We start from the raw sequence: 10,737 nt of genomic DNA, 5'->3' as shown, positions 1-10,737 counted from the left end.
CATCTGGAGGCATAAGCTGTTGCTATCCTATATTTTGTTCTGTCTCTCTCTTTAAATTCCCACCCTATATAATTGTTATCTTCTTCTGCAATACTTTGCAAAATGCTTTCAGTTATTGAAATAGGAAGATTCACACTTCTCTCCCTTGTTCAGAGTTAGAGCAGAAGGAATCCGATGCCCGAAGCCGTTGCTCTTGAGGCTTCATGTTTTAGTGATGGAATTTATAGGTAAAACTTGTGGTGACATTTTCTTATTCAATGCCTATCAACATTTTCCTATAAACATGGTAGCATAGCATGACCTAATAATTGTTCAAAACATACGCCTCGTAGCAGAACATCCCACAGAACAGTATTTTCATAGGTATTATCATTTGGTCTAATAAATTGAGTTGGTTCTCCTTCAGGAAAAGGAGGTTGGGCTGCTCCTCGACTTAAGGATGCTGCTTTGTCAGATGACAAGTTGCGTGAAACTTACTTTGAGGTACATGGCATATGCAAAGATTAACTGCAAGTTGAAATGTCAGCTGAATATGGCCTTTACCTATAGAAGAATGAATAAGGAACCACATAGTACCCAAACATTAGCTTTTGGGTACTCTTATAGTAACATTTTCCAATATACTTACTGCAGCTTATTTTCAGATTGTTACAACAATGCGGACACTTTACCAAAAGTGCAAGCTTGTCCACGGTGATTTGAGTGAATACAACATTCTTTATTTTGAGGTAGTTGAGCACTTTTGATTAAGCCTTCTTATCCTCTTTCATTTCCCAGTCAACCAGATTCTTCATTCTTATTTGCTTGTTGGGCAGGGACACTTGTACATCATTGATGTTTCACAGTCTGTCGACCTTGACCATCCTTCAGCTTTGGATTTCCTGAAGGAAGATTGTTTGCATGTTAATGTGAGTAAAATTAAATTAAAATTGACCAGACATGGATAACTCATGGTATTTAATGCGTGTGCAATGCTGTTTTCAGGATTTCTTTGAAAAACGAGGCGTTGCTGTCATGACAGTAACAGAGCTATTTAATTTCGTTGTGGATCAAAATATCGCTGATGATGATGTTGATGATTACCTGGAGAAGGCATGCCTTTATTTTACTTTGAGTAGTTACAATGCTTTGTAATCATCCGATTTTTGTGTGAAACTATGCTCATCCTTGGACAGACGATCCGATGGGTTAACAATATTGTGGTTAACAGGTTCAGCAAAAGATTCTGGAAAATGGAGATACAGCTGCAGATGATGAAATTGCTCCGACAGTCTTGGTGCAGGTAGGAATATGATTATTGTTATTACTATGTCTTTGTGCAGCTTTGCCAGAAATGTCATTTACAACAGTGAGCATCTTCACTTCTTCAGTGAGAGATCCTAGTCTGAGGCATACATTTATTTATTGCATATATCTGTTAGTCGTCAATCATCTCTATTTTATACTATGTTTTAACTCAAGGTATTGCCATTACCTTTGAGGTAACTGTTTTATCTCATCTACATAGTTTACTATGTTCATTCCAATTAGTCTTGTCTCCCAGATCTCTTACAGGAGTTTGTAACTATTTTGTGTTTATTTTGTTTCTTTCATATGTTTGTGCGCATGTTATACAGTTCACTTATACTAATAATATTATCTGCTTTGCTCTTTTTGATAGACGTTGGATTATGTGAAGCAATGTGAGGCAGAGATTGTCAGCATGTCAATGATGCAACGTCCATCTGTTGGTTATGAGCCAACAGCAGATAAGCTTTATGACCAGCCACTGTTAGGATTTGTGCGGACTAAAAATGAGCATACCGAAAACCAGGAAGCACGACCAGCACAAAATACACCGGAAGAACCCTTGGACCTGCAAACTAAGTGCTGCTCCTTGGAGAACAAGGAGGAAGATGCATCGGGTGACAGTGAATCTTGCTGTAGTTCCGACGAAGACGGTTCATGGCATGAGTCCACAAAGATGGGGCCCGAGGAAAGGAAGGCTGCTCGCAAGGAAAACAAGAAGAAAGTGAAGGAAGAGAAGAGGGAAACTCGCAAGACGAAGATCCCAAAGGCTGACAAGAAGAAGAGGAAGAAAATGGCGAAAGCTAAGTGCAAGCGGTAGTGGATCACTGGTGGCAATCCACATGGTTGACACCATCAATTTTGTTATACTTGTCTAGTTCCAGTCAGTCTTGTGAGCGATGTGTTGGATGTGCTTTCTTTTTGTTGTAGTCCTGAATATATTGCTTAAAAACAAATGTCGTAAAAGATCCTTCTTGCTGCAACATTATAAGATATTTTGAGTTGTATCTGCTTAATGTGCCTGAATGATATATCTTGATTTCTTATTCTAGTGTAAACTATGGATGAGAACGTCAATTCTTTAAGTTGGCTATGAATTATTCTCAAGCCCAAATCGCATAGCAAAAGCAGGACATTTTGAATGTATGGTGTGAAGATAAAGAAAGGAGATGGATGCCTGGACGGTGTGATCCGAATCTCCTAAGCTTGCATCAAATAGAGGAGCACCCTATTTGAAATTTCAATTCTGTTTATCTGATTCCGTTTTTTTCAGGAGCACCCCTAACATAATTTTTGTATGTCTCTTGTGATCACATGTGTACTCGTTGTAATTTGTTTGTCTAATAAAATATAGATGTCGATATTTCAAAAAGAAACTCCATGGGTACTAGTACTATGAGTTCTAAAAAATCCACGTCTTACGGTTGTCTTCCTTCGAATTGAAGGCGAGCGAGCAAGTAAACCCTCCTAAAACCATGAGCCCCTCCTTCGTGTCCCTGGCTCTCCTCTGCCGAAGCTGATGCGAATGTCGGAACTACAGGCCATCCTCTTGCTTTGCGCGTTGCCACTTGACGCGCCACTCCCTTTCCCCCGCCACGTCGTTCCACCACCATGGCTAGCGCCACCCGGACTCCGGGCACGCCCTCAAACCCGACCCCTTCCCCGCCCACACACCCCCTTGGTCGTTCGCGTGCGCCTGGCTCGAGTCCTTCCCTGACGGCCGCCCTCCCACCAAGCATGAGGTCGACACCTACATCGGACTAATGGAAATGAACTACTTTTCGTGTTGCACTTCAGGGGATAAGTGGCTAAAACTAACGAAAACATCGTGGAGGGAACAAATCAAAAGGGGAAGATTTTTTAGGGCTAAAAAACAAAGCAGGTTTAAAAAAAATGACCAAATAAGGTTTCATGTTGCACTTCACGGTGTAGTGGCTACAACTAACGGAAATGCCATTGAGAGAACAAGTCAAAAAGGAAAGATTTTCTTATGGCAAAAAAGGAAGCAGATTTTTAAGAACAGTTTTGCTAAAGCACATCTAGATGTGCCATAAGTATTGCACATCTAAATCCTATATCATTGATCTTATGTTGAGATTCGTGTGAATATTTTTTTTTTATTTTTTTTTCTTCATGCTTGATTCACTCATTTAGATGTGCAATAAGTTGGGTACATCTAAATGTGCCCTAGACATTCCCTTTTAAGAAAGCCCAAATAAGAGCATGGTTAACAATAGGTTGATGGCTATAACATGTTGTCATGTCATCTTAGTTAATGTAATAGCTAACATGTATAGCAGTGGGTTACAAGAAAGTATTATTTTTCTACCACATGACCCATCATACACTCTCACATAGCTTCTTAGAGTCCGTGCTACAGCCGGCTGTAAATCCCGCGTACTTACGCTATCCTCTTCTCTCTCATCCAACTCAACTAAGATATAATATTTAAAGTATTACAGCCCGCATACATCACCTTATTATACTTGCTCTAGGGTATTCTCTCATCGAAGAATGCACAAACTTGTGAAGCTTTTTTTTTTTAGGGTTGTGAAGTTTTTGTTCGGGGGAACAAGCGTGTGAAGCAAAAAGCCTATAGAAGCGGTCCATGCGGCCTGTCCCAGTCCCAGCCCATTTCACCGCACGTGTCGCCAGCCCAGAAGCGCAAAGGGCAAAGCCGCCTCTCCTTCTTCTTTCCGCACACAATCGTGGCACAGTCCTCCTGACGTCTGACCACCAGTGCGAGCATTCCGACGCTAGGGTTCTACCGCGGTGCCGCCGCATCGTCGCCCGCGACCGTCCCCGCCGCTAGAGATGGACGCCGCGGCGGCGGTCGCGGCGAAGGTATGCGTCCTCGAGGCCGAGCTCGCCGCCACGTCCCCCCGCATTGCCGACCTGGAGGCCCGGGTCTCGCTCCTCGAAGCAGAGAACGCGCGCTGGTGGAAGGCCATGCCCCGTGGGGAGGTCTCTGGTCCATTGGTGGAGGGTTTGGGCGGCCCCAAGCCAAAAACAGTCCAGGCGTATGGTTCTTTTAACGAGGTCGGTGACGGCGAGGAAGAGGGGGTTGCCGCTGATGCCGGCAACGGGAGGAGCGGCGAGAAGGATGGTGTTCCCGCGGTGCCGACCCCTAGGAAGCGTGTGGTGCGGGCGGTTACCGGTGGGAGCAAGGATGGTGAATTGCAGGTGGGGGTGTCGGGTGCTCCACCCAGTAGGAAGCGTGCACTGCTTAGAAGAATTGACGGTGATGAGAAGGATGACGAGACAGAAGGGCGCCCTGCACCCACCATAAGGCGCTCGACTCGCTTAGCTGAAAAACAGTCGAAGAAAGCACGAGTCGAACCCAATGATCATGAAGAGAGAGAGGATGGTTCAGGACAAGATGGTGGTATGGGTGAATCTAAAAATGATGCAGATTGTTCAGAAGATTCTGACAGCGAGGTAGTCTATCACGATATTGTAGCTTACATTGTTCACAAAAGGAAGGTTAAGGATTGTAAGCATCTGTTGAGTTCTTCAGTCCATGCCATGTTGTAGCAGTCCTCTGTTATGTGTTCCGCTCTGTTTAATTCAGCACAGAGCTTTCTCCTTTTGGATATATGTCAGATTTGTTCTTTTTGCAGTGTCGCACACCGTGTATCCTCTAGTGGGTTCATGCCCATTTATTGTTTTCCTAGTTTTGGTTTAGCTCTGATTTTGTTTCCTTTTCTGTTAGCAGGAGATGGATTACACCTTGCTGAAGGATGTGACCCTGGCGTCAAACAACCGGGTGAGGATTCGAGTCAGAATAACGCGCATTTCACATTACATGAGCAAGCATCAACTAACAGGAATTCCGCGGCTTGATTTTGTGATGCTCGATGAGCAGGTGAGATACTTGTAGCTTTGTAATGTTTTGTTTCATTTACCTTTATCATGTAAGGTCACCGTGCTGGTTCAATGTCTATGACATAGGGGGATATGATGGCCGGCCAAGTACCTGCGTGGCTTGCACAGCTCTTTTTGTCACGCATCAAGGAGGATGATGTGTATTACATACACCACTTTAAGGTTGTCCACCCTAGTCTGCCCTATAGGGCTGTTGATCATCCTTGCATGGCAATGTTCACGAGGGACACAGAGATAAGCAAGGATGAACATGTGCCTGATAGTTTTCCGGTGTATGCATACAAGATATCTCCTTATGAAGTCCTCCGATCGCGTGAAAACAACACAGCGCTAATGTCTGGTATATAATCTGTATTTGTGACTGAATCATTCTGCCTCCATAATTATGTGTGCAGCCGCTGCTCTTTTCTCTGTCTAATCTAGGATTGCTTTTGCCTTTTGGTGCCTGATGCAGATGCCATTGGTCTTATGCTGGAAGTTTCAAATGTGAAAACTGTTACTGTCAATGGTGCACCTCGGGCAGTACGTAACGTGTACATAAGCGATGGCAGGTATGTTTATAGAGCTTCATTGTTGGTCACTTTTAGTTGCTTCATGACAGTCTTCTGTGCTGTTCTACATGCTTGTGCATTTTCTGATTATGTTTTTGAAGAGAGACGGCTGTTGTTGCTTTGTGGGAGGCACATGCAAATCAATTCCCAGCCGAGACTCTGCAGCAGCAGATGCAGCAAAGACCAGTTGTCATTCTCTTTGTTGCCGTGACTGTCAAGCTGTGTGAAGGTGATGTTTTTTTGTTTTCGGCAATTTTATTTTGTCTTTGGTTTCCTTTGGTAATTGCAGTCTACGTGTTTTAGTAAACATCAGATATCATTTGCCTAATTTTTCATCACATCAGGCCAACTGTGTTTGCAAGGAAGCAAAGTCTGTAGGTGGTATCCCAATGCTCCTATTCCAGAAGTTTTAGCTTTGCAGAACAGGTGTATTTCATTTTATTTTGTAGTTCTGTGTCAAGTAGGAATATACAGATCTTATGGTACAACCTTTGTTTCCCTGATATCATCTTGATTTGGCTTTGGTATCTGTTAGTTCTGCTGGAGTTTCACATGAGGCCAGATTGGTTGACACATCACCAACACAGACCCAGACGGTACGTGTCAGTGTAATGCTATATAGGAATACATGTTATGATCTTCACTTGTTCAAAATATTGGCCAATAAATCAGTTAAGTGGCCGATTAATCCCTGCTCAGTGGATCACCGAGTAGCTGATTTATCGGCCGATTAACTGATCGATTCACCTATTAATGGCCTACTCGCCAGCCGACCGAGCAGTTACCTGTTAACGATTTCCTGAACATTGCTTTTGAATAATGTTGGAGACCTCCATGGTTTCTACTTCTTATCTTCCCTATATATTTAGGTTTATAGTGAGAGTGTAAGCGAGAATGATGGTGCTTTGGGCGAAATAAAAGAGTATTCTACATCCACAGATCCACTACAAGACGTTTGGCTCAGTTAGTTAAAAAAGTCAGTTCAAAGAGAGTACACACAGATTGTTGAGGAAACTCTATGTAGATGTTATGGGTTTTGCATAGGCCGTAACAGCAACTCCAAAGGGCCGACCCATTTCATCCGCCTGCGTCCGTTTGGGTCAGCGCGGACAAAAGTGGCGGCCCAACACGCCGACCCAAACCCAAATCACGTCCGCGTCGCGTCCGCGCCGACGCATTTGCGGCCCAAATTTGCGCCCCAAATGCGTCGGCGCGGACGCCGGACGGACGCTTCGCGCGCCTTTCCGTTGTCCGCCGCGTCCCCACATGGCGGCCGTCCAACTACCTGCTGCCCACGCGGTCAGCTTAATTTATGACGACGGGCCCACACGTCAGCGACGGCGCTCGTCCTTTTTAAGCCGACCGTGCGGCGGGGCCGTCCTCATCCAAACTCGCCGTCCACATCTGCCATCCTTTGCTCCCTCGTCGCCGGCAAACCCTAGCCACCACAACCACAGCAGAGATGGGCCTCTTCTTCGGCGCCAGCGGCAGCAAGGCCAAGGGCAAGTCCCCCGCCACCCCTTTCCTCCCGCCTCCGCCGGCGTCTCGCCGGCAGAGGCAGCGCGTGAACGTGCCAGTGCACCAGGCGGAGTGGCACTCGCAGCACCGCCAACCTTTGCCGTATCCCGACGTGACGCTGCCGCACGACTGGCATCTGGATCCAGAGAGGATCCCAGTGCCGGTGGCGCCGCGGTCGGCTCGCGCTCACGCGGAGGAGGTGTGGCGCCGGCGGGCGATGCTGACGTCGGAGCAGCGCCGCGAGGCCGCCTACGCAACCGACTCGCCCAACTGGGCGAGGTGGTTCGCCTTCGAGCACGAGGAGGCGAGGCGACGGGGCGTGCGCGAGGTCGACTGGAGGTCGCCGCCACCGGCACTCGTCATCCGCGAGGAGGACCAGGCGGCGGAGGACGCCTACCAGGCGGCACTTGCGACCGTCTTCCAGGAGAGCGAGGAGGACGAGCGGCGCAGGGCGGAGGCGGCGAAGGCGGAAGAAGAGGCTCAGTACGAGGCGACAATGGCGCAGGCCCTTGCCCTCTCCGCGGCGGGCGACAGCGTGGTGCCGCCGGTGGCCCCGCCGACCCCCATCAAGACGGAGGCGGAGCCGAGCCGTCCCCCATCAAGCGCTACTCCTGGACGGGAGTAGTGCGCGAATGGGTACGCGCGCCACCGGTCTGGATGGGAGCGACGCCGGCGCAGGAGCAGGCGTACCTCGAGCACTGGCGCAGCATCAGGGTGGCCGAGGAGCGCCGCGACGGCGAGTACCTCGAGATGCTCGAGCGCGACCTCGAGGAGGAGCAGCGCGAGGCCGAGAAGGCGGCGCGCCAGGCCGCAGCTGCACAGGCGGCCGCACAACCCCCCACGCCGGCACTGCCTGCGCCGGCACTGCCCGACATGACGGCGCTCTGGAACACGGCGTTCGCCTGGGCCGGGCCGGTGCTGACGCTCATTGACCTCACGGACCCCGAGGACGACGACGACGACGCCTAGGGCAGCGCGCCTCCTCGTAATTTAGGCTGTTTTTTTTAAATGCAAATGTGGACGCGTGGACTCTCGCCGGCCTTCGTGGCCGGCTTTAATGTTTAATTAATGCTGTTTTTCTTTTTTTAATATGCATGTGTTCATTTTGTTTTGGCGCCGTCAAAATGGGTCTCAGGCCAGCGTTGGGCGCACGCGCCGACCCAAATGCGGAAGCGGGCATCCGTGTCCGTCTGGCCGACCTAAACGGACAAGAAGCGGACGAAATCGCCGTCCGTTTGGGTCGGCCCGTTGGAGTTGCTCTAAAAGGACTGCTAAGAGTATGGCTTGTGTGTGTAAGGTGGATATGCTATCAGCATTTGCTGAACACCCTGGACTTTGCCTGAAAGTTGTTTGTGCCCACTATGGAAAGCAAACAAAGGAAGAACAGCCAGAAAAGCCATTTTATGCATAACAAGCAAGTATAAAGTATTTAGCTAGATACATGCTGGCCCTTGACTTCAACTGACATTTATGCATATAGCTCTATCTCCATTTAAATGCCACATGTTCTATTTAGTTTGTCTTTGACTTCATTTTTATATAATTCTCCAACTTTATGCCGCATCTGTAAAAATAAATGTTTGAGAGCCAACTTGAAAAGATTGTCTACCTGGGTCCATTTGCACCATATATTTGGAGTCGTTTTCACCACTACGACAAGTTATACTTCATTTTAAACAAATCATGCATGAAGACCACGCTATAGCAATTAACAACTTTCCTTGCCGAATTTGACATGATCACATGAAAATAGGACAATATGCACGCTTTATGCAATTTGTCCTTGTTTGTAGAAAGAATTTCCATCTAGACACTTATTTATTTCATAATTTTTTCTTTAGTTAAGAAGAGGATTTTCAGTGTGTGGATTAATATCTTCTGTTGACCATGCATTATACCGATTTTGACGTTCAATTCTATCTGTGGAAGTTTGAAGTGCTTGTCTTTTCCATGTAAACTGTAGGACTTCTAAGACTACACCGAAGTAGGTTGAATAGCCAACACGACACACTCTATGCTTAGTTAAAATTGAGCTACACTGATGACTATGCATCCTCATAATCACGTTTTTGTTTGAGGTCTTAACTAGTGCTCATGCCCTTACAAGATACTCCCTCTGTAAAGAAATATAAGAGTGTTTAGATCACTATTTTAGTTATGTAAACGCTCTTATATTTCTTTACGGATGGAGTATGAGAATAAGTATACAGAGCACTGTGTTCATAAGATAAGGGTGTATTTATTGTGATGCCAAGGCTTAGCTTTGGGCCTACCTGTTAACAGCTTAATGAACATAGAATGTAATTTTGTTTGTGACTATTGAATAGGTACTGCAGAACACAATCATATGTGATGTTTTCTTATCTGATCTTTTCACTTGTATTATGTCAGTATAGTCGTCTGGAAGAGATCAAGAACTAGCATTGAACTGGGGGTTTCAGTCTGTCTCATGCAGCAAATTGTTTTCTTGTTTAGGGGTCGTGCATAGCAGGGCTTTCTTCTGGATGATGATGCTTTTGGACCGCTTAAGAAGAAGACTGTTCATGATATGGAGACGCGCTCCCCGTGGTTGTTTGCGATATACAGTAGTATGAGAACAAGGAGGACCCCTACTTTCCAAGTTTCCATGGCTCGTGGTGTTGGTTATATTTTGACCTCTGTGACCCTTTGTACCTCCCCAATCAGTCAGTCTTTTGTAGATATATGGGCTTGGTTTCGTGTCTTCTCGAGTAGCACGTAGTTAGGGGAATGCAGCCATCCTATGTTCATATCACTACCTAGGATGCTCCCTGTAAATCTGTAATATCCCCCGCATAGTACTACATGTATCCTCGAGGTGCTCTTGGCCACTTTTTGTGTGTTGTTCGACGTCTTTGTTCATGGAGTCAGAATGGCATGCCTTCTCCTGCCAATTGGAGGCGTGGCCAGTCCTGTCCAATTCCTCTAATGAATGGAGGGTTGGCGCAAGGTAGAAATTCAAAGTCTATGTCGGGGTGTCTGGTCTACTTGACCACAAATTCGCTACCGTTTGATGTCGGTTTCAGGTTTATGGAGAAGGTGATGGTTTATGTCCAGAAAAAGGCGAAAAGTTGCTGTGGACGCTGCTGAGCTGCCGACAATACGAGCCCGCAGAGCCTTCTGATTAACGCATACCGCTGCATGGTTATTTTGTCAGACGCTGATATGGTGATGCTAGCTCGTCAACCAAGTTGACAGCTTCATCCAATTCACCGATGAAGATCGAATGCTGGTTTAGTACTATTAGCAGCAGCAGCAGCAAACCATATGACTGTAGAGTCGTTTCCCCGATTGTTGTCTCAACCAAACACTGAACAATCCAGCAACAATAACGGACGCATCAGTCCCTCTCCAGCATCAGAAAGGGGCTCTGTCCAGCTCCTCCTCGCACTCCTGACAGGAGAGCGGCAGCAGCAGCAACAAAGACGCGAACAAAAAGCTCGCACCAAATCAGCCACATATCTCCAGCGCATGGGCA

At 46.7% G+C, this 10,737-nt stretch overlaps 2 protein-coding genes across 3 annotated transcripts in view; both read left to right on the top strand.

The window, feature by feature from the left end:
• The window catches only part of LOC119267592 (serine/threonine-protein kinase RIO1-like), a 6,021-nt gene extending 3,657 nt beyond the window's left edge, over positions 1-2,364 (top strand). Inside the window, exons 7-13 of the mRNA XM_037549007.1 lie at positions 154-227; positions 407-483; positions 645-728; positions 816-908; positions 985-1,092; positions 1,211-1,282; positions 1,661-2,364. Coding sequence (XP_037404904.1) covers positions 154-227; positions 407-483; positions 645-728; positions 816-908; positions 985-1,092; positions 1,211-1,282; positions 1,661-2,107 — 955 coding nt within the window. The 3' untranslated portion in view covers positions 2,108-2,364. The remainder of the gene's footprint in view (positions 1-153; positions 228-406; positions 484-644; positions 729-815; positions 909-984; positions 1,093-1,210; positions 1,283-1,660) is intronic.
• A 1,658-nt stretch (positions 2,365-4,022) lies between these two features.
• On the top strand, positions 4,023-10,142 carry LOC119271398. Of its 2 annotated transcripts, none has more exons than XM_037553247.1 (8): positions 4,023-4,725; positions 5,000-5,152; positions 5,239-5,512; positions 5,627-5,723; positions 5,825-5,952; positions 6,068-6,149; positions 6,259-6,319; positions 9,717-10,142. In XM_037553247.1, exons 1-8 carry the CDS (start codon positions 4,102-4,104, stop codon positions 9,747-9,749), a joined length of 1,452 nt encoding a protein of 483 aa, XP_037409144.1. In that variant the 5' UTR covers positions 4,023-4,101; the 3' UTR covers positions 9,750-10,142. The 2 variants fall into 2 exon arrangements, with proteins under 2 accessions (XP_037409144.1, XP_037409145.1); XM_037553248.1 differs by having other exon boundaries at positions 4,024-4,725; positions 5,003-5,152; positions 9,717-10,141.
• Positions 10,143-10,737: the final 595 nt, after the last annotated feature.

The sequence above is a fragment of the Triticum dicoccoides genome, chromosome 3A, assembly GCF_002162155.2.
Source record: "Triticum dicoccoides isolate Atlit2015 ecotype Zavitan chromosome 3A, WEW_v2.0, whole genome shotgun sequence".
NCBI classification, from domain to species: Eukaryota; Viridiplantae; Streptophyta; class Magnoliopsida; order Poales; family Poaceae; genus Triticum; species Triticum dicoccoides.
Note: the sequence above shows the minus strand (reverse complement) of the source record. Positions and strands in the feature narration are given on the sequence as shown.

What these genes read in the sequence shown, in the direction of transcription:
- LOC119271398 (XM_037553247.1), top strand. Translation starts at nt 4,102, where the DNA reads ATGGACGCCGCGGCGGCGGTCGCGGCGAAGGTATGCGTCCTCGAGGCC. An exon ending in CAACACAGCGCTAATGTCTG is followed by an intron (nt 5,513 to 5,626) that starts GTATATAATCTG and finishes TGCCTGATGCAG; the next exon opens with ATGCCATTGGTCTTATGCTG. An exon ending in GACTGTCAAGCTGTGTGAAG is followed by an intron (nt 5,953 to 6,067) that starts GTGATGTTTTTT and finishes TCATCACATCAG; the next exon opens with GCCAACTGTGTTTGCAAGGA.